At 42.4% G+C, this 23,318-nt stretch overlaps 1 protein-coding gene and 1 long non-coding RNA gene across 6 annotated transcripts; one reads left to right on the forward strand and one right to left on the reverse strand.

Moving 5' to 3' along the window:
* Nucleotides 1-3,712: 3,712 nt before the first annotated feature.
* On the forward strand, nt 3,713-11,425 carry LOC142465941 (uncharacterized). Of its 2 annotated transcripts, none has more exons than XR_012788014.1 (3): nt 3,713-3,831; nt 6,524-7,253; nt 11,056-11,425. It is a non-coding gene; the product is annotated as an uncharacterized LOC142465941 (long non-coding RNA). The 2 variants fall into 2 exon arrangements; XR_012788013.1 differs by lacking the exon at nt 3,713-3,831 and having other exon boundaries at nt 4,430-6,613; nt 7,138-7,253.
* TM4SF18 (transmembrane 4 L six family member 18) lies at nt 6,018-23,318 on the reverse strand. 4 transcript variants are annotated; one of them, XM_075570421.1, is made up of 5 exons: nt 23,043-23,318; nt 17,636-17,731; nt 15,290-15,432; nt 11,092-11,269; nt 6,018-7,231 (listed from the first exon to the last, which is right to left on the reverse strand). In XM_075570421.1, the coding sequence occupies exons 1-5, from the start codon at nt 23,220-23,222 to the stop codon at nt 7,217-7,219; spliced, it is 612 nt and encodes a 203-aa protein (XP_075426536.1). In that variant the 5' UTR covers nt 23,223-23,318; the 3' UTR covers nt 6,018-7,216. The 4 variants fall into 4 exon arrangements, with proteins under 4 accessions (XP_075426536.1, XP_075426537.1, XP_075426534.1 ...); XM_075570422.1 differs by lacking the exon at nt 11,092-11,269; XM_075570419.1 differs by lacking the exon at nt 6,018-7,231 and having other exon boundaries at nt 10,409-11,269.

The raw sequence follows: 23,318 nt of genomic DNA on the forward strand, positions 1-23,318 counted from the left end.
AAGAATAAATCACGTGATCAGTATTACAAGTGATCAGATTATTTATTCTATGTGTGTTATTGGTAACTTTAGATGTTATCGACTTTATTGGTGTGGCATATTTACATACTGAACAGTAACCGCATTTATGAAATCCTCTGGGAGGAACAAAACCTTTTGTTTGTTTGGAAGGAGAGATAAACATACTAGGTGATTAAATGAGTGGAGAGAGTGCTGGCTTTTTTTAACATAAATTTCGATCGACTCTGGACTAATAGTTTAAGGATGGTATCTAATTCCAAAATGTGCCAGTGCTTGTTGATGATAGATTTAATATAATCAGATTGGTGAAATGGGTAATAAAAAGTAACCCTTCTTTGTCAAATTTGTTTTTATCATTATAACTTGATCTTTTATGATCAAATTTGGAGGTATTCTTCAACAATTCATCTCTAGGGATAGAAAATGCATGCTCAAAGGCATTTTGTATGCAGTTGCGACCATAGCCTCTCTGTTCAAACCTCAGTGCCAGATCTTTTGACTGTTCTATGAACATTTCCGAGTTGGAACAAATTCTCCTAAGTCTTAAAAATTGACCCTTGGGTATCCCTCGAATGAGGGCCCTTGGGGGACTACTTGTTGCTCTTAAGAGAGCATCCCTTGAATGTTCTTTCTGATAGATATCGCTCTGAATGGTATTATGTAAATCAATGAATAGGTGAATGTCCAAATAGGTAATAGATACTACATGTGCAGTATATGTGAAATGTAAGTTGCACACATTATCATTGAGGGTCTCCACGAATCTACCCAACAGCTCAGTGCCACCTTCCCAAATCATAATAAGGTCATCAATAAATCTACTATAAAACTTAATATTGTGTCTAAATTTATTGGTGTCACTGTTAATAAATTGTTGCTCCCAAAAACCCATAAATAAATTGGCATATGAGGGTGCAAAGGATGTGCCCATAACAGTGAAAGATGAAAGTGAAATACTGACTGGGAATTAAAACACTTTCTTATGTAAGATCTTGGTCTAGGTGTTGTCTTGAAATGCCAGTTTTACAGTACGTTGTGTCATGGATTTGTCATACATTAGCATACATTATGCAAACGTTGGTAGTTCTAAGATATATATAAAACTGAAGTAGATAATTGTAAACAAATGCATTATTTACTATCCTGAACACCAATAATGCTTATGGAATAATGCACTTCAAAAGAATTATGAAAATAATCCATCTGAAATTCATCAACATTATATGTGTGACTATGTGTTTTTCATGATTGGATCTATACAGTATATTTCTCTATATGTTTGTATGAATGCAATCAGTGCGAGCATGTACCATACATTCTTTGCTCTCACTTATCGTTTTATTCATGCTATATGGAGCAAGTTATTTATCTTATTTGTTTCACACATTAAATAATTGACAACAGAATAGACATACTATCCAACTATTTATTCATTTGATGATATCTGTTCATTGTATTTAACCGCACACCCTCAGAGCGAGATTTCCTCATCACTCCAGATCCTATCATACCCATTTTTCATCACCTCCCTAAAATTCACAAAACACTTCTTGCACCCCCAGGTAGACCCATTATTTCCAGCATTGGTTCCCTGGGTGAACACCTTTCACAATATATCGATCACTTCCTTCAACCCCTAGTACACACTTTACCTTCACATATTATGGATACCAAACACATTTTAGCACTTCTTGCACCACTTAGTTGGCACACTTCCTACATCTGGGTAACCCTAGATATAGCCTCCCTTTATAATATTGTCAATCACGATCACAGCCTCACAGCAGTTGAGTTCTTTCTTAACTCTCACTTTTCCCTTCCTCCCGCACATATAGCCTTTTTATTGGATAGTATCCGTTTTTCACTCACACACAATTATTTTCTTTTTGAGCAGCATTTTTATCTCCAAACACGTGGGACAGCGATGGGGACTTCTTTCGCCCCATCCTACGCCAACCTCTTCATGGGTTGGTGGGAGATGTCCCAATTGTTTGGAGATTCAAATCCTGTTAGGCACAATATAGCGTTCTACAAGCGCTATATTGATGACCTTTTGATGGTCTGGAGTGGTGGGGAGGAGGAGCTCTTCAAGTTCTTTGACTATCTGGCTGATAACACACTTAATCTCAAATTTACACATAATTATCATATGCACCACATACAATTTCTAGATCTTAATCTATATGTGGATAATGAGAAAAAAGTACAGTCCGATATATTTAGGAAAGATAATGCCAGAAATTCATTGTTACATGCGACAAGCTGTCATTTCTGATCAAGGGCATTCCACGGGGACAGTTCCTGCGTTTACGCAGGAACTGTTCTTCCCTGGAGGATTTTGTTCACAGGGCGGGGGAAATGAGGGAAAGGTTTATATCCAGGAGTTATGCCCGAGAGGACCTGGATAAGGCCTTTGGATACAGATAGAGATTCTCTGATCACTGTGGAAAAGAGTCATTCCAGGCAGACTGGCTCTGCTGAGAGTGCCGATGCGCCCTACTTTATTACGGGATACAGTGAGCAGACAGGGGCAATAAAATCCATCATCCAGAAACATTGGGGCACTTTATCTTTGGACCCCATGATTCGCAAGATGGTTAGCACCGGCCCTCGCGTTGTATTCTGTAAGGCGGCTACTTTAGGGAACACTTTACCACTATATGTCATCATTTTTTCCTAAACTATTGAGGCTGATAAGAAACACAGACATGCTGAATCCAGTGGCAAAACATTTCAGTACTTGTCCATTGGGTTCAGTTGGATCCTTACAATGTATAGCGCATGAACATATTCCCGTACCCCCTCGTGGAGGGGATAGGGTTAAAATCTTGCATCAGCGAGAAGCGCAATGAATCTTTAAATTAAACACACTGCAACCCAATGGACTAAATATTGAATGGGACTTGCAAAGCTTTTTGTAATCTGCATATTGTACAACCTGCATTTTTTATAACTTGCAGTTTCGATTGATTATATTCTGCGGTTTTTCTTCTATTTATGTTTTAAGATTTTTTGATTGTTCATTGCTTTTGCCCCCCCCCTTTCCTATTTTCTTTTCACCTCCCTCCCCCCCCCATTCCCCCCACCCTTCCGCCCCCCCCCCCCTCCCGTCCCCTCCTCCCCCCCTCTTCCCTTCTGGCTCCTTGTGACCCTACAAATGTGATTCAGTTCCTTAATTCTTGATATAATTTAAAATAACAAGATTTAGTTATTTATGATAGCCAATTTATGAGGGCTTAACTATGTTCAGGAACAGAGACGTATTCATTGTATGGCATGTTGTCAGCATTTCTTCAGGGCTTTTGGATGTTGTTATTATGGTTTTTCTTATCCTAGTCACACATTGCGCCATAGATGATTTAGACAATTATTAGATTCATAAACATCCTTGAAATATTTTACCTAGGAAGAATTAATATTAATTTCAGTGAGTTCTAGGAGAAATTTGAATAATTAATTCAATATATCTAGTCACATAGGCACATGTGTATTGACGTTGTGCTAATGAGCCCGTTTTCGCAGGCTTTTTCATTTAAAAGTTAGGGTTTGGACCTCTCCTCCCCACTCCAAGACGAAGCGCTGTTCCATAGCGCGAAACGCATTGAGGGGGAGGCTGAGGTGTAACCTGGGTGCCATGTGTGCTTCGTCGGAATAAAGTTTTTTCTATTGCAAACCGGAAGTTCGCCTGGATTTGTGCCGCTCGCAGTAGCGCCGGACTCTCTCCTACTCTGCTCATACTGTCTCTACGGACGCAAGTGGGAGAAACGAGGATTAGAAGTAAGCAGGACCCAGATCGAGGAACACATAGAGGTAAGGGAGTTTCCCTCCCATCCCCGATTGCTATAGTGGTCCGCATCTTGCCCTTCATACTCCACTCTCAGCGGCACTTATTGATACCTGAGCGCACGACAGCATTTTGTTTCATAGACATACTATCCAACTATTTATTGATTTGTTGTTATCTGTTCATTGTATTTAACCGCAGGGTTACATCTTTTTATAAGAAGTTCTAACTTTAGTTACGATTTAGTAGATGAAACATACTGCTAAAAAGTAGAACAGGAATAGTTGAATTGAAGTGTGTAGCTAATTATTGTTCCTTAGATAGTGAGTTATTCATTAAGACAATTTTCTTTTTTCTTTTAAAGTTATTTTTAGTCAGTTTTTTTTATAACAGGTCTTGTTTTCATTAAAGTTATTTTGTTTCTGTGTATTTCCTCTTCAGTATATGATATACATATTTGAGAATGTGGATGTGTTGATTTTTGCTCTGATGTGTATTCATGGACATGAAGGGGTTAATTATGACCTGTCTAATTGAACAGCCTTTCCTGTGTTTGTGTATTGTTTTACTCTATTTTTTTTTTGATCGGATATGATAGGAGGTCTGACGCTGCCAGAACTGCCATTCAAATTGCCATGCTCCTCTATTGGTCCTTATATCATACCAGAGGATCCAATGAGCAATGGATGGGCGGGACTTCCGGTTGATGGTCTCCTTTAAATGTCCGCATCAAAGGAGGTACATTATTCTTTGACAAAGTGCAGAAGATGCACGAAACGCGTCAGGTTCTTTTCCATTTTTTCTCTGGAGTCATAAGGCCTGGCTTCACATGAGTCTCTCTCCCCTCTCCCTCCTTCTACCTTTCCTCTCTCCTTTCACCCCCCACTGCCCCCCACTCACTCCCCTGCTCTCGCTCTCTCTTCCCTCTCTCTCCCCATCCCTCACTTTCCTTTAATACCTTATGATGTGCCCAATTCTTTTCGCCTCTCCTCCTTCTCCAGCGGACTTGCCGGCGTTGCCCAGGGGGGTGTCCAAAGTAGGGAAAATTCAAAATATATTTTTTCAATAGTTTAGCTAAAACATGCTAGGCTTCTACAGGTATCTGTTCTCACAAATGTGACCCCTACATCCCCCACAAACCTGTCTGAATCCTAATTTTGGCCTCCCTCCCTATGACAACTACCCACCTTCTTCCTTGCTGTTCTGGGACACCCGTCTCCTCTGCCACCTCCTACCCACCATCCACAATTTCTCTAAGCAAGTCAGCCACTAGGTGTTGTACCTGGTAGGCTATATATCTGGCATGTGACATCATACTGGTAACATCATAAAGAGTTGCAGACATCTTGTACAGCCGAACCTTTGTACGGTAACATACCTAAGCTTTTTAATATAGATGTAACATGGTTTCCCCCCATCCAACCTCACTTAGGGAGCAGTGTTTGGGAGCAGGCGTATTACCACGTATAAAGGTGAACTGGGGTGCTTCCTTCACACGTGTGTATGGTGCTCTACCTGTAGGCTTGCAGGAGGTCTGACACCTATAGACCTCTGACGTCAGCGCAGGGCAGCCGACAGATTTCCAGGGGTGGGCCTAGCAACAACCTGCAAGTGTCATCCTGGGAGAGGATACTGGCTGGGTCACATGCAGTTATTGTGATGCATGTCCGTATCAGACCTGCCCTGTTATGGGGCAGGGTTACAAGTCCAACCCCGAGGATATATACTGGCACTCTCCCAGAAGTCAATGTGTCTCTTTCCCCCCACTGTGTAGTGATAACATCTACCCTGTATCCCACTAGGGGATACAGGAAGAGCACCAGAAGGGAACCTAGATGGGCCGCAAGCCGTAAGGTAATCTTTCAGGAAATGTGGACTGCTGTGAGTTCTGGGACCATGTAATAAACATCCGTTGAACCATCTAAGCTTGTGTAATTCACTGCCTTGGAATAAGAGAGGTGTCAGCATGTACAGTACCATCTTCCAGACAAAGGATCCTCGCTGACTGGAGGCGCTGCCAACAGAGAAAAGAAGCACCCTGAAAGTCTGTCCTGATTCCCCACATTCCTGTTGCCTCACAGGTATGCACAGCACCAGAAAACATACAGGTAGCGACCCAATCTCACATAGGGTGGGGGTAAAGGTGCTACACACGTCAGACCAACGTGCAATCCGGCATCCATGTTATGTCAAGCAAATTCCACGCAATCACACACATTCTTTTTGTTTCATTTTTTTATTTTGTATTGATTGTGTCTTTTTCCGTAGATTTTATTATGAGTTGTCAAAAATTGAGGATAAAATGTTCCTAGACGTCGAGAAACTTTTTAGAGAGGAGCAAGTGTGTCAGAATTCACTCTGCAAATTATTTGCAGAGTTTTAGGCAAAATTTGATTTGGAGACAAATATTAAAATGTGAAGATGTAAAAACATTTGAGCAAATGTATGCAATTCCCCTGCCGGCAACCATCATTCGCACATTCGATTCGACCTGGAAGTCAATTCACTTTAATTTAACATGACATTTGATTTACCAGAGTCCCCTGAAAACCACCTTCAACCAAACATGGTGAGACACCTGTGTACACCTGACATACCTGGGATATATTCTAATAGTCGTCATTTAAATATACTTTGCATATCCTCACTTGGGACTCAAGTAAAATAGGTTTCCCTATCTGTCCGTCTCCGGCCTTGTCTCCGTCTTCCATATTTCAGAGTCTGCAACATCTGAGCGAATCGAATGTCCCAACATTCGCAATCGACTGAGCGGTGGCAGCCGGTGGTATTGCATACACTCGAACGAAGGTACTGTAGGAGGATGTAACTTTTTAAACCCAAATCGCGAATATCCGTGACTACGAATAAACGCCACATTTGTAGCGAATTCGAATGCCGGTGAAAAATGGGCAAATATGCTTCTATAAAATGGATTGCACTTTTAAAGTGAGTGCACAAACAGGTGGGTTTACTCTAGTGCAAATCCGATAATAAAAATTATATTTGGGGTTAATTGTAAGTATATAGATTATAATATTCTTGCCTAGCTTTTCATCAGAACTTTTTAATACATTACATATCATGAAGAATACAAACTAAAATTGTACGTTTAATTAAATATAGTATATACCTCATGCAAATTGTATGGGAAATGCAGGTTGCTTCCTTTGCAGGAGTGCAGTTCCTATTAAACTTATATATAAATTAGAACATGTGGTTTAGCAGGATGATACTTCCCATAGTGTTTATAAACCCGCCCCAGAGGATTCTGGGTATGACCTTCTCCTGAACACATATTGCGGTCACTTCTAATGTCCAATATCTCGTCACAGCTTTTTGTGGGATTGAGCTCAACCAAGAAGTGAAAACTGCTGAGACCAAATACATAAATGTTTTACAATTCTCATCACATCAGATGGCTTCTGGCTGCAACAGAAAAATAAAAAAGGTACAATAATTAATAACAACATATTAGCAGCCAGCTTTTACTTGGGTGTATTTGGAATGTGCTAGGTCCCTTTAAGTTTATGAAGCTGTGCATAAAACCCAGGTGGACCTATATTAGGGAGGTCTGCATGTAAGGACCTCATTCTGTGAGAAGCATTAACTACTGTATAGGGATATAAGATACACTATATCTATGTCATGCACTGGTGTTCGGGAGTTTTTGATGCGCTCACTAAACAAAATATGTGCAAACATAATATACATTCCCAGTGATATTAACATGCTACAGTAACTTCATCTGTACTTCAGCAGATAAAGCCATAAATCAGCCACTGCTGTTTCAACAGCCCAGGGGTAGTTCAAAGTTCTAGAGGCCATGTTGATCGTAGAGGAAAGTAGATTCAATGTACATTGTTAAACCTTTTAGTAGATCAGCATTATAACAAATGATAGTGTTCAGAGCTTACGTAACTACATACAGTAGGTAAAGATGGACAATTCTTTTCTTCAGAGGAGGACGACTTCCAATTTAGTATCTTCAGTTGTATACAGTATATATCCCTCTGACGATATGGGCAATGAGGCTCTTATAATAAAGGTGAAGCCAAGCCATTGTCTGGATGAATTTACAGGGTTGCACTGTATATACATCCTATTGTAGCTCATCTGGCCAAATATATTATGGAAATGTATATGTAAACCTTTATTTTCTGTGAAATGTGTTTGTGTAACTGTGTGTTTCTTTGATCCCTGGGCATGCTAGGATGGTAATATGCTTACCCAGACTATAAACCCAGAGATCTGGATTTAGCTAGTTGAGGACAAAGGAGAGTGGGGATGGGCCGGCCTCTTATCTGGGAGACATTGTCTCATCAAGAGATATCAGGTCAGCATTGAGAACATGGGGGCAGGTAGGTGCTGCACACATTGGCTGGTTTGGAATGCCCACCCTCCTTTCCTCAGGCTCCCTGTCACACCCCAGTTATGATTGGCCAACACAGGTGAGCCCTCGCGCTGTGATTTGCCTAACACACAGTACCTGAGCTGTGATTTGTCGCCGCCCTATTCTCCATGATTTCCAATGAAGGTGGGGAATCTAGAAAAGGAGCAGCCGATCTCAGCTCCACATACCTTGCTGAGACTGGCATGGAGATGGAGAAATGGGTGTACTCTGAGGTTGTTCCAGGGACACCCGAAACCGAGGCTGCCTGCTATTCCGAGTGAGAGATTTAAACTTGCTCTGCTGCGACTTGCATTCAGTGCTGGCTGGAGTTCTCAATCCCCCGCAGGATTCCCCATATATCTCCTGTTTGGAGCGAGTATGGCTTTGTTGGTGATATTGTGTTGTATCTGCTGGCTCCGGTTAAAATAAATGTAAGTTTATTGGATCTCTGTGTCCTGTCTGGTGCTTGATCGTGTGAAAGAGTTCTGTTCACCTGTGACAATCCCCTAAAACCTCCCTCCAAATAAACTAGAGAGAGATACCTGTGCTGAAAAAGGAGCACACCTGAGATATGCTAACGGCTTTGCAAAGTATATTTAAATGATTCCCATCCCACACTTCCTAAAAGGATTTCTATAACAACTGAATTGAGTTGATAAGCCTAAGGCACCTAAAGACTGGAATGGTGTACTGGTGTCAGACCCAACAGGACTAACAAGACTAACACAACAACTGCTTTTCTAGGCAGCAGCTCTAGCAGTGTGAGCTAAACCAGCTGCTGGGTAGCAGTGCACCACTGTAACTGTCTATTAGCATATCGATTTTGCTGATTGTAACCTTGAAAGTACTTGAAGCACAAAGTAATATATACTGAGGGCTATGAATTACTGAGGCCAGGTGAGATTAAATAAAACACAGGTTTTCTGACACACACACACAAGTAAAAAGAAGGTGAAGCACAGCAAATAAAAGTGATGCAGAGAGAAAGTAATATAACAAAGTGATCAGGTGACTTGAGTTTGTATTTATAATCTTATAAAGGATAAAGACAGTGGGCCATATTTACTAAGCAGTGTTCTGCCATAAGGCACCTTCGGTGTTGGAATACATTACATCCTATTCAAATAAATGGACTGTAAGGTGTCTTCCAACCCGAGAAGGTGTCGCATGGCAGAATACTGATATAGACATGGTTCTCTATCCCAAAAGAGGGTAAAGTGCTTTGCACAGGTATGAGCACTCAATGAGAAGTAGAGCTCAAAAGTATGATGTGACAGTGGTACTAGCCATCGGTTGGTTTAGTTCTCAGTGCCAGAGCTGCGGTATGAAAAGCAGTAGTTGTGGGTTATAGTCCTGTTGGTCTGACACCACCAGTACACGGTTTCAGTCACTAGGTTCTTTATGCTTATCAATTCAATATAATTGTTATGGAAATCCTTTTAGGAAGTGTGGGGTGGGACTCATTTAAATATACTTTGCATAGCCGTTAGCATATCTCCCAGGGTACCTCAGTTGTGCTCCTTTTTCAGCACAGGCATCTCTCCCTAATTTATTTGTAGGGAAGTTTGAGGGGATATATATACAACTGGAGATATCCCTCAATTGGAACTCCCGCTACGCCTACATATCCCCCTCAGATTCAATCCAGGTGCAGATTCTTAAAAATCAAACCGCGGATTTGTAATTCATCATTCGGATTAAGGATTAAATATGAATAAAGTAGAAATAGCTGTGTTAGTCAAGTTGCGATAGGAATTAGAAGATCAGAGTCTTAAAAATCCGACCGGATTGTATCCACTGGCCGCTCAGATTATTTTTGTACTAAATCTGCAGATGGATTTTGGTGTGGAGATTGGATTTGGTCTAGAATATCCAGGAAGGGGTTCCTGACCAGCCCACCCATCTCTACTCATAGGTTTTGATGAAATAATATTGCTGAAATTAATATACTGTTGAAATGGATGATATATTACAGAAATGGACAGGGGGGGTCTCTGGAGAAGAATTGATGGCGATGTTCTGTTTCCATTTTGTCTGTTCTGTTCTGTTATGTCTTTAGTGTGCATTTTGTGTGTAGGAATGTGTGTGTGTGGTGTGAATGAGATTCGCTCATAGTAGATTTACGACTGTGCCTGTAGTGTACGCCCACATTCCTGGTATCAAGAATTACCTGATTCCTATTGAAAGCTGTTTTAATCCAGTTTTGACCAGGATTTAATCATCTGTAAAATGATTCACTTAGAATAAGGGAGTATTTATTATATTCTGCCTAGTAACCTATTTTAAACAAAGGAATCTAAAAATGTATAAAAAGTCTGCTTGGGCCTTCTCTTGGCAGAGAGTCTCATTGACTTTTGTTTATGATAATACTCTATGCTGTTCAGGCAATAAACTACTCATTATCTACGAACCCCTGTTTGTGAGTTTGCAAACAACAACAGTTTCTTCTCCGTAAACTCAGTACACTTTAAGAAGAAACCTACGACGTTTTGAAAGCTATGTACCCAATAATGTTATCTAAGAAGAACTCTAATGTTGGTCTGCTAAAAGGTATAAAAACCTATATAGAAAAGGCCCAGAAGCATAAATATGCAATAACGTGTTGACAGTACGATGCTCTTAATGACTGCTAACATGAAGTGGGCTGTATTGGAAGTTGTACGAGACATTACAAAACATGGTCTATATACCCGTATAAGTGTAATAGGTCCTGGTCTTCCAAATAGGACTGGCTATATATTTGTTCTAAAAGATCCAACATTTGTATTTGTAAAATGTAGGATATTGTTATGTTTTGGCCCATTGACAATATTTTAGGACCTAGTACCATATTTTCCTTTCTTTCTGCTGTCTTATACAGTATGATGGGGAAAGTGGAAACAAGAAACTGATTTACCTGAACTATGGAGTGTGTTCCACATAAGATTGTTTTAAGATCGAATATTGCTTTAGATAAGCAGATGATCACTTGGAGTGCGCTGAGCACAATTTGGATGGAGAATAAAATTATATTCCATTTCACGACATTGGCCGGCTCTGAACACTGAGCCCAGGAGGAATATGCAACAAGGTACCTAATCATCCGAGGAAACATCCACATGAAGCAGAAAGTCAGTTCATAGTAAGCAAAGAAACACAACCTATTTATTAAAGCTCCACAATATGAGTTATTGACTGTTTTATGTTCTAGCATAATGATGTATTTGAAATAATTAAGGTGTAACATAAGCCAACCCTATTAAAGGCTACGAGGGAGCCTTACAAGGGAATGAGGGCTATACATAAAGTTACAAGTCTGGAGTGAGAGGGAAGTGGGGGAAATACGCAGGAACAACAACCGTGGGGGGGGAAAGAAAAGGGGTAAACAAGGAAGGGAGAAAAATGGATAACGTATAACATACGCTGCGGTAAAGGTGATATGATATAGGGGGGCAACGACCGTTTTGGGGACAAAAATTCCCCTTCTTCAGGCCCGTTCCCACAAACTGAAATGGTCTGTGGTACTTCCCTTTATAATATCCCTTCACCTAAACACCCCTCAAACAATCAACGTAATGACAGACGTCAAATAATGCAAAAATGAATAAATGCTTACAGTGGGTCAGGGAAACGTACACATCCCTAATCTCTAAGTGCATATTAAAGTGAACTGACACTGGTATTATCTCAGCTACCAGGGCTAATTTGCTCTTAATAAAGCACACAACTATAAAGACTATCCAGAGAAAATCCCCCAAACCAGCATAAATGAATGAATACTCATATTAATCTCAGGAACATGCACCACTGCACAGCTAAAGCTAAAGATAAACTGACACTCATGTCCTCATAGCTGGAAGGATAATCTCCAATAATAGCACAATTATACACAGATACTCTTGAGAAAAGTCTGAACTGAATAGAGTCTGGGAGGAAAAGGTAAACGATACAAATCCTCCATATGTGCTGCTCATCAGTATGGATAGCTGAGAGATTAGGGATGTGTACGTTTCCCTGACCATGTAAGCATTTATTCATTTTTGCATTATTTTACTTCTGTCATTACGTTGATTGTTTGAGGGGTGTTTAGGTGAAGGGATATTGTAAAGGGAACTACCACAGACCATTTCAGTTTGTGGGAACGAGCCTGAAGAAGGGGAGTTTTTGTCCCCGAAATGGTCGTCGCCCCCCCTATATCATATGACCTTTACCTGAGCGTATGTTATACGTTATCCATTTTTCTCCCTTCCTTGTTTACCCCTTTTCTTTCCCCCCCACGGTTGCTGTTCCCTGTGTATTTCCCCCACCTCCCTCTCACTCCAGACTTGTGACTTTATGTATAGCCCTCATTCCCTTGTAAGGCTCCCTCGTAGCCTTTAATAGGGTTGGCTTATGTTACACCTTAATTATGTCAAATACATCATTGTTAGTTCCTTATTGATGCCTTTGACTGTTTTTTCATATATATATACCGTATTTCCTCGATTGTAAGACGCACCATCGATTTGGCCCTTACAATCAAAGAAAATTACTTTTTCACTTAACATGTTTCAGGAGAGGTCCCATGTCAGCAGAGGATGAAGCGGGCAGCGGCAGCAGGAGAGGTCCCACGTCTGCAGATGGTTGAAGATGCACAACGGGCGAGAGCGCGGCGGGACAGGTCCCAAGTCTGCAGGTGAATGAAAATAAGAAGACAGTGGGTGGGCGTGTGGTGTGGTGGCGGAAGGAGATCATAATAGCAGGAGAGCTGAGCAGAGCGGCACAGGGGAAAGGCTGGGGAGGTGCAAACTGTAACACCGAATGTTGACCAGTGCCTGACTTCCGGTTACAGTGTGCACCTCCCAAGCCATTCCCCTATGCCGCTCTGCTCCTGCTCAGCTCTCCTGCTATTATGATCTCCTGCCGCCCCCACCGCACGCCCGCCCGCCATCTTCTTATGTTCATTTACCTGCAGATTTGGGACCTGACCTGCCGTACTCCTGCCACAAACCGGGCACATTCCCGCCGCCCACTTCATCCTCCGCTGACATGGGACCTCTCCTGAAACATGGTAGGTGAAAAAATGGGGTTAGTACTGTAGACACTTTATAATAAAACAATTTGTTTATACTACATCGATTCTAAGACGCATTGCGATTTAAGACATGTGAAAATCAGAAAAAAGGTGCGTCTTAGAATTGAGGAAATAGGGTATATATATATACTAGCTGAGAGACCCGGCGTTGCCTGGGATTAAAATTTCCCGCTCCCTCTTCTCTCCACTCCCCCTGTCTCTTTCTCCATTCCCCCAGTCTTTCTCCGCTCCCCCTCTCTCTCTGCTCCCCCCCCCCTGAGCAGCTCCGGACTCCCCCCCCCTCCCTGCGCAACTCCGGTCTCCCGCCCCCCCTTGATGTGGGGGTGCTGATGGGGCGGATGTGGGGGTGCTGATGTGGGTGTGCCGATGGGTGGGACAGGGGTGGCGAAGGTGCTGATGTGTGGGCGCTGAAGGTGCTGATGTGGGGGTGCTGATGGTGCTGATGATGCTTATGGGGGCTGGGGATGCCGGTGTGCTGGGGGGCAGTGGATACCGAGGGGCAGGGACTACCGGTGTGCTGATGTGGGGGTGCTGGGGATTGCGGGGAACTGGGGATACCAGGGTGCTGATGTGGGGGTGCTGGGGATTGCGGGGAACTGGGGATACCAGGGTGCTGATGTGGGGGTGCTGTTGGTGCAGATGTGGGGGTGCTGGGGATAGCATGGATCTCGGGATACAGTGGTAGTTACATCTCCATGATGCGGTCTCCCTTGCGGATCCCAGCCCGGTCGGCAGCTCCACCGGGCAGCACGGCAGTCACATGCTGCAGCGGTGCGTACAGCTCCCCATTAATGTTCCGCAGCTGGCAGCCCACGCTCCCCTGGCCCCGCTCGTTAAACCCGTACCCGGACTTAACGATACGGACTACCCGCGGGCCCTGCCCCCGGGCCTGCTGGGCCGAACCCCTGGCCCCCACCGCCCCCTTTCGGCTGACTGGAGTGAATCCCTTCCCCGTCCTCATCCGCCATCTTTACCACGGGAGGAGCAGCCAGGCGGGATGGGTCATGGGACCGGCGCGTCACCCATCGCAGGGGAAGCTGGGGGATGTAGTCCGGCGGTGGCTGTCAGTCAGTGTGTGCGGTTCCAGGGGGGAGGCAGCCAATCAGAGACAGGTAATCAAAGGCAGGTAAACAGACACAATCAGAGGCAGCCAATCAGAGACACGCAATCAGCCAGCCAGAGACACACAATCAGGGGAGGTGAGATGCGGGTTGGGAGGGGGGAGCCGGCAGGGAGGTGAGCTGCGGGTGAGGGGGGGTGATTGGGGGAGCCGGTGGGGAGGTGAGCTGGAGGGTGATGGGTGGGGGGTGATGGGGGGGGGGGGGGAGCCGGCGGTCCGGGCCGCTGGGTGAAGAGGACAGTGGCCGGGTGGTTGTGCGTGTGTGTGGCAGTTGGGTGAGGCCGAGGGGGAAGGTGAGCTGCGGGTGAGGAGGAGAAGAGAGTGGCAGTTGGGTGACGTCATAGAGCCACGCAAGCCAATGAGAGGCGTGCGGGGCGGGGCAGGGATACGGACCAATCTGATTGGCCAGAGGCTGAGTGACAGACCCACGGACCAATCAGATTCACCACATCTAGCAACAATCACACAAAATTCAATTTTATATATATAGATATATATATATTTTTTTTTTAATAAATCAGTTCTGTAGTATTAGATAATACTTATTTTTATTATTATTATTCAATTCTTAATGCCATTTTTAATTAGTTTTAAAGCCTCCTTTGATTTCTATGGCAGGTTTTAGCACACCTCCCCAGCAGTGCAAGATCTTTGCAACACAGCCATTATGTTAGTCACCAAATCAGGAAGTTTACACAATTATAGGAGCACCAAACGATTGGCAACCTTAAATAATAATGTAGAATTATATATTCCCAGGAGCTTTACACATACAAATAAGAAAATTAAAAAAAATGGGGGGGTGGGGGGTAGGGAGGTGCGGGGTGCAGGGATGGGGGGTGGCGGGGGTGGTATGTAGTATTGCTGCTTTAAATAGAGGACAGGTTTCCCAAAATGTATGGCAACAAAAATCCATAGTACCCTCCTGCTGTATTCTTAAAGGGGTAGTCCCAGCTGCCCATTGTTTTGCAGAAGGGACCTTGTGCTAATCCCAGTGAGGAGATGATAAGAGAATATCCAGAGAAAGCCACCCCAAGAAATGCGAACACAGCGGATCCCAGCCTCTGAAAGAAACGGAAAACAGGGGTCTTCTGTACACAGTTTATATCTCATTTGTTTGTTACAGGGCCCCCAGCTTATATATAGATGATACAGTTGTGTGAAAACGAAAGAACACCCTCTTTGAATTCTATGGTTTTACATATCAGGACATAATAACAATTATCTGTTCATTAGCAGGTCTTAAAATTAGGTAAATACAACCTCAGATGAACAACAACTCATCACATATTACACCTTGTCATGATTTAACAAAAAAAAAGCCAAAATGGAGAAGCTATGTGTGAAAAACTAAGTACACCTTATGATTCAATAGCTTGTAGAACCACCTTTAGCAGCAATAACTTGAAGTAATCGTTTTCTGTATGACTTTATCAGTCTCTCACATAGTTGTTGAGGAATTTTGGCCCACTCTTCTTTGCAATGTTCTTTCAGTTCATTGAGGTTTGTGGGCATTTGTTTATGCACAGCTCTCTTAAGGTCTAGCCACAGCATTTCAATCGGGTTGAGGTTTGGACTTTGACTGGGCCATTGCAACACCTTGATTCTTTTCTTTTTCAGCCATTCTGTTGTAGATTTGCTGGTGTGCTTGGGATCATTGTCCTGTTGCATGACCCAATTTCGGCCAAGCTTTAGCTGTCTGACAGGTGGCCTCACATTTGACTCTAGAATACTTTGGTATACAGAGGAGTTCATGGTTGACTCAATGATTGCAAGTTTCCCAGGTCTTGTGGCTGCAAAACAAGCCCAAATCATCACCCCTCGACCACCGTGCTTGACAGTTGGTATGAGGTGTTTGTGCTGATATGCTGTGTTTGGTTTTCGCCAAACGTGACGCTGTGCATTATGGCCAAACATCTCCACTTTGGTCTCGTCTGTCCAAAGGACATTGTTCCGGAAGTCTTGTGGTTTGTTTAGATGCAACTTTGCAAACCTAAGCAGTTCTGCCATGTTCTTTTTAGAGAGAAGAGGCTTTCTCTTGGCAACCCTTCCAAACAAACCATACTTGTTCAGTCTTTTTCTAATTGCACTGTCATGAACTTTAACATTTAACATGCTAACTGAGGCCTGTAGAGTCTGAGATGTAACTTGAGTTTTTTGCAATTTCTCTGACCTTGGGGTGAATTTGCTGGGACGTCCACTCCTGGGAAGATTGGCAACTGTCTTGAATGTTTTCCACTTTTGAATAATCTTTCTCACTGTAGAATTATGGACTTTAAATTGTTTGGAAATGGCCTTATAACCCTTCCCAGATTGATGGGCAGCAACCATTGCTTCTCTAAGATAATTGCTGATGTCTTTCCTCCTTGGCATTGTGTTAACACACACCTGAATGCTCCAGACCAGCAAACTGCTAAAACTTCGGCTTTTATAGAGGTGGTCACACTTGCTGATGATCAATAAATCAAGGGCATTTGATTAGCAGCACCTGTCTGCTACTTAGCATCTTAATTCCTATGGAAGCAGTAAGGGTGTACTTAGTTTTTCACACATAGCTTCTCAATTTTGGCTTTATTTTTGTTAAATAAATCATGACACGGTGTAATATGTCACGTGTCGTGATATGTAAAACCATAGAATTCAAAGAGGAGAGAGAGAGAGAGCGAGAGACACCAAAACCAATGCTTTGAGGGTTTTGTACATTTTATATGTTTTTTGGTGATAACTGATAAACCTATTAGTCATTCCTGAAAGCTAGAGGTCCATTTCTACGTTTCCTTTGTCTGCAAAGTAATTAATAAGCTACGATTCGACAAATGGATAAAGATGAGTAGCTTCTATGTTCTGAATCAGAGGACCAGGAGAAAAGTGAAACAAACATAGTTATATACAAACACTTACAAACATTAATGTTAAAGTGACTGTTTTACATTTTAAAATGTTTGTGTTATTAATTTCTAATATGTCATATTCCATCTCACTGGAATATAATGAAATCATTATTAATAATCAGTATAATTGTAATAATTTGCCCTCCTCTCCCATTACACAGTGTATGGAAGTTATTTGCCCCTTGGCGGGCCATTTACCCTTTGATTGACAGAGGGACAGGCACTGCACAGCTTTAGCCACGAAGGGATTAATATAAGTGGCCTATTGGGTAGAGCTATACTAATTGAACATTATATTACAAATATTTTCTAAGAGCAAAAAAAGATTTGTGGTCACACAAAACAAAGCAGAATGGAAGTATCAGGGTGTACTTACTGAGTATCCCGCATCAAATCGCCTTGTCCCCAAGCAACAGGATGTGCAGCAGCTATAGGAATCCACGCATAGGAGGATAGTGGCTATTATAAGCATCTGTACAGAAATATATATCATAGTTATCAGATATGAGTATATTGTTGGTCAATTTTGCACTAGGATGGCCTGAAATCAGTGCCGGACTTACACATAAGCTAACGAAGCTACAGCGCAGGGCCCCACAATATGAGGGGCCTCCAAAATAGAAACAAAATGAATGCATTTCTAGATTTAAAATCGGATGTGAAATAAAGAAGATTATGGGGGGAAAAAAAGAAGATTCTCTACAAATATGGACATTTTCGTTCAAATATGACCCTAAGCATCATGTACATGGAAAGTGACAAACTTCGTAGCTTCTCATTTGAAGACATCAATGACTTTGCTCTCCAAATATCCCGAAAGAAAATGCTTTAATATTAAAATGAATGTGATGTGCAAGCACTGCTTATTTTAGCTTTACACCGTTATCTTTGTAGATAACAATGCTGGTATAATGCTTTCATTCATTTCAGTGTCGTGGATATATTTTCAATGGTCCCTTCAGTCAGAATAATCTGTTTCTAAGTTTTGGGGCCTCTTAAACGTGACATAGTTTAGGGCCTCAGAAGGTCAAAGTCTGGCCCAGCCTGAAATGCATTGCACTTACAAATAAGAATATGATACCTTAAAGCTGCAGTTCAAGCAATATCCTACATGTGCTTTTTTATTTTTTAATAAATCAGTTCTGTACAATGAGAAAATACTTGTAGCATTAAAGAATGTAAAAAAACAAAACAATTTTAGACATTTTTAATCTATTTTAATGTAACAGGCATTTTTGTTCCTATAGCAACCATATACAAAGTCACATCCCCTTCCCCTTCTGAAACAGCTTCATCTTTTTGAGCCCAGCCCTCTCTAGCAGTGAACCAATTGAATCTAGTGCCTGCCTGGTCACATGATCTTCTTCACAGAACTTTGGCTGTCAGTGCAGCAGAATGCCTTTAGTGAACCCCCAGGTGAATTTCAGCGATCGATTACAGGAGATTGAATCGATCAGGAACTTAGCTAATCACTTGTCAGTGTATAGATTGTATTGATGCACATATCGAATGGGGGGGGGGGGGGGAGGGAAACGACAGCTTGAACTGCAGCTTTAAGTTCTAATTAGGTCTGATGTATTAATATTGGCATTTAGAATCTAACCTATTCTATGAAATGCTTGGTTCTTAAAACAACTACTCACCAACAGATTTTGGCCTGGCTGTTACCTTATTCCGTAACTCTTTAATTGATAGGCCCCAGCATGATGGGGATGGTTGATCCCCGGCAGTGCCGGATTGAAAATGTTGATGCCCATAGGCACGTACCCCGGGCCGCCTCCTCCTGCAGGCCGCTCTCCTCCTGCAGCGTCACGTGACCCCGCTACATCACATGCCGACGCGTTTCCATGAAATTGCGACATCATGTGTTGTCTCGTTGTCATGGCAACGTGTCGCCATGTGATGGCGATCCTGCAAAAGGAGGAGGGCGGCGCGAAAAGACCTTTATAGAGGCCCCACGCTCTCCCCCGGCAATCAGTGGGGAAAAGAGCGGTGCCTCTGTATGGTTGCTGTGCTATGCCCAGGCTTATCGGGCCTAATGGAAAATCTGCCACTGGTCCCAGCCTATCAATAGCAAGGATTATAGTGAGGTTCTTGTAATTGATTGCTATTGCAGGACATTGCCTGTGAGCCAAACAACCATGTGTCATGCAAATTAAAGGGCAAATAGCACAGGAGCTGAGGGTCTCTAGGAGGGAAGACGGGAATAGTGGTGCTCTATGAAACCCATCTCATACAAAATACATTAAAAAAATGTAAATGTGGTTTACTGCTGTAAAAAGGAGAATTTAACATTCTCTGCTGGAGGCGCCAGAAACACTGCTCAAAAAACTAGTTAGAAAATTATTTTAGGAGGGTACCAGATAGATGTGTATTACCAGATCTTCACCACCAGACGGAGTTGCAAGAATACCTTTCGGTATCAGATTCCTAAAGGTGTTATTTAAATGTGAAATACTGTATATAGGAAAGCCATAATGAATGAGTAGGCCATATATTGTGTTGTACAGGCAGTCCTCGGTTATCCAACGGAATCCGTTCTGGAAGTAGCGTTGGATAGTGAAACCGTTGTAAAGTGAGTCCCATGTTAATCAGTGGCGGTGAGTGTTGGATAACGCATTCAGGCGTCAATAAAAGGCCCATAGGGTTGCATTGTAAAGCGTTGGATATGGCATTTGTTGTAAAGCGAAACGTTGGATAGCGAGGACTACCTGTCTATCATGTGGTGGGCAATTATTTTGGCTAGTGGGCCAATTCACGAACTTTGATAAGCTTTGTGGCCACACACTTAGTAGGTCCTCACCAGTTTCTCCCCAACATACTCTTTTCCTCATCTGCATCTGCCCCACATACCCCCTTTCTCTCTCTTAAGTCCATCACTCTCTTACCCCCTCACTCTCTCCCCCGCTCTTCTTTCTTTCACTCTCACCATGACTATCTCTGTCTCCACTTCTCTGTCACTCTCCCCCTTCTCTCCCCCTTCTCTCCCCCTTCTCTCTCTCTCTCTCTCTCTCTCTCTCTCTCTCTCTCTCTCTCTCTCTCTCTCTCTCTTTCTCTCTCTCTCTCTCTCTCTCTTTCTCTCTCTCCTCCCCCCTTCCCTCTGCCCTTCCTTTCTCTCACTCCCCCCCCTTCTTTCTCTATAATTCTTCCCTCTCTCCTTTCTTTTACCTCCCATTCATTCTCTTTCTCCCTTCCCATTCTTCTCTTTTAATCCTCCCCTCTTCTCTCTCACTCCTTTCTGAGTTGCAGTGGGGCCTAACTTCTGTTAGGACCTCCTGTGTGGCCTCCCTCCGCTGCCGCCGGGCAAGACCCCACACCACGGGTAGGGCCCTGGGAGGGGGTTTGGAGAAAGTGGTACCGACCTGTCACGGGTCGATTAGAATTATTTGGTATACCGGAGGTGTCCGTGGGCCGTTATTTTGCCCACTCCTGTTGTATATTATGCTGTATGAAAATTGGTAAATGCTCCAATATAATCCTGATTAACCTGGGACAATCACGGTTTGTACAGCTCTGCAAAAAATCAGGTTAAGAATACCGACAAAGGCTTCTAATTAACACCAAAGCCGTTTCCTCTTTTAAAGCTGCAGGCCAAGCAATATCCTACGTGTTTTGTTGTTGTTTTTTAATAAATCAGTTCTGTACTATGAGAAAATACTTGTAGCATTTAAAATTTAAAAAATAAATAAAAAAACAACTCTGAATGTCATTTTTTATGTATTATAATGTAACAAGCATTTTTTGTTTCTATAGCAACCATTTACAAAGTCACATCCCCTTCTTTTTCTGAAACAGGCTCTGGCACGCCCATTTTTCATCCCTGACTTCTTTCTAGCAATGCACCTATTGTATCCAGTGGCTGCCTGGTCACATGATCTTCCCCACAGAACTTTGCATCTTGGGTCCTCTTCTGCTGCACTGACAGCCATTTAGCGAACCCCTGAGCTGAATCTTCGCTGATCGATCACAAGAGCTGATTGATCAGCAACAGCGAATTACTTATCATTGTGTGGATTGTATTGCTGCACATATTAAAGGGAAGAGGAAATGGCAGCTTGGGCTGCTGCTTTAAATAAAGTTTTGCCAATTACAGTTTTAGAACCGCCTTCTATACGGTCACCAATATATGACTCTCTCACGGAAATCTGTCCTGATGAACTATGCAGGAATCTGCTACCTTTAATCTATTACATTTCAGCAGCTAGGAAATCAGCTACTGCATATTCTCCCATAACAGGTATTTTTTTAAACAATGGGAGGCTAAAAACAATTCAAGCTCGTGTTCCGATAACTTGGTTTAAAAAGAAGTAAAGTTTCTTGAGGATTGACACTGTAACATTGCCTATATATTCTGTTGTGTTCGGTACTACATACGCCGTCGCCATCAATTATAGGAATAAACAATGACAATAACCATGTAACTGGTGAAGGGGCTTTCCTGTGGAAACAATTATTATTATTTTTTTAAAAATAGGTTTGAAGAGGTGTCTCCGGAGTTGAACCACGTTAATTTAAGCTCCAGGAAACCCCCGCTTCCCAAGATACTTACCTCCATTTGGGGTGCTGGTAGCAGCCCAGACAGGGCAATCAAAATGGCTGCTTCAAAGCTCACGCGTTCTGCGGGCCAATAGGAAGCTGTGACATCATCCCTTGTGGCTTCCTATTGGCCCATCTGACGCAGGACATTTAAACAGAATCAAAACATGTCAAAAAGTAGTGTGTCCCCAGGAGTGCTTCTTTAATCCCAAACTGTGGTTAGTTCAAGACATTGTAGTTACAAAAAAACAGAAGGTTAATACAGTAACACATCCTATTTTCAGTTCTCAGCTTCTCTTTCCCCAAATATCTTTTTCTTAGTTTTTTTTTTGTACTAAACTGAAATGATAGGGTGATCATGCATCCCGGATTCCCGACAATTTCTCCCAAATCATTTAAATGTCCCTGTTTTTATTTACTTTGCCTTGTTTTGTCTCACTTCAAACTCTTAAAACCATAAAAATGAACTGCATGTTGTTATTCGATTGATCATATCAAAGAGTAAACATTTGAAATATATTGGTAAACTCTAAGTACCGGTATCTATATGTAATAGTTATTCTGGGAGTGTGGCTAGGCTCCCGAGTTTGTGAGAACCCTGTTTTCTGAACCATGTATGTGGGGGAAGGATAATTTAATTAGGGTTATTAATAGAAGCCAACCCTTCACTTTGCTGCACTCGAGAGTTTGTGTTATGCTCGGAAACTGAAATAAATCAATAATACAGCACACACGGGGACGCTATTAGACAAATACCATTATAATATTTATTATTAAGTGATGTCATTTGTTTTTATAAATAATTTTTTCATGTGTCGCGGTTTCTACTTTTAAAAATCTGGTCACCCTATGAAATGAATTTTCCCCCAGAGGAGGAGAACCCCAGTGACACCCCAGTTCAACTGATATAAACATTCCCTTTTGTCATATTGCGAACATGTTTAACCATTTAGTGGGGGGAGGGGTGCAAACCATTGCAGTGAAGGCTAGGGTTGCCAGGTGTCCGGTATTGAACTGGACTGTCCTGTATTTGGATACTCTGTCCAGTAAAAAATGAGAGGTACTGTAATACAGGACATGTATGTGTCCAGTATTTCCTCCCTAGACATACAGTAGTGACATGACACACCTTTCACCATTGAGTCCAGTATTTTTGGAGAAGCCACCTGGCAACCGTAATGAAGGCCCCTCTGGCAGTGAAAGGGTTACACATTTGGGGAGAACATTTCTTACCATAATATACTCACCAGAACACCTCCAAAACAAATCCCTTCAAAGTACCACACGTAGTTGGTGAGCTGGTTGTTTGAGGCGTATGAGGTTTCCCCATTCGGAAAGTATAATAGGATATTAGCCACAATACTCCAAATAGCAAGAGGAATTAAAGCGAGGCTCCAATAGTCTGAGTAATTCTTTAGAAACATCATAAGACGGCACAAAATGAGGTTAGAAGGCAGATTTTTCAATGAAATATTACAATGTAGGAAACAAATCTCTATGTTACGTCTGCGTCTTTGTACTGA

This window comes from Ascaphus truei, chromosome 14, assembly GCF_040206685.1.
Source record: "Ascaphus truei isolate aAscTru1 chromosome 14, aAscTru1.hap1, whole genome shotgun sequence".
Classification (NCBI taxonomy): Eukaryota; Metazoa; Chordata; class Amphibia; order Anura; family Ascaphidae; genus Ascaphus; species Ascaphus truei.

What these genes read in the sequence shown, in the direction of transcription:
- TM4SF18 (XM_075570419.1), bottom strand. Translation starts at nt 23,222, where the DNA reads ATGATGTTTCTAAAGAATTACTCAGACTATTGGAGCCTCGCTTTAATT. An exon ending in TTTGTTTTGGAGGTGTTCTG is followed by an intron (nt 17,732 to 23,042) that starts GTGAGTATATTA and finishes ATTTCTGTACAG; the next exon opens with ATGCTTATAATAGCCACTAT. An exon ending in TTTAAGAATACAGCAGGAGG is followed by an intron (nt 11,270 to 15,289) that starts GTACTATGGATT and finishes TCGGATGATTAG; the next exon opens with GTACCTTGTTGCATATTCCT.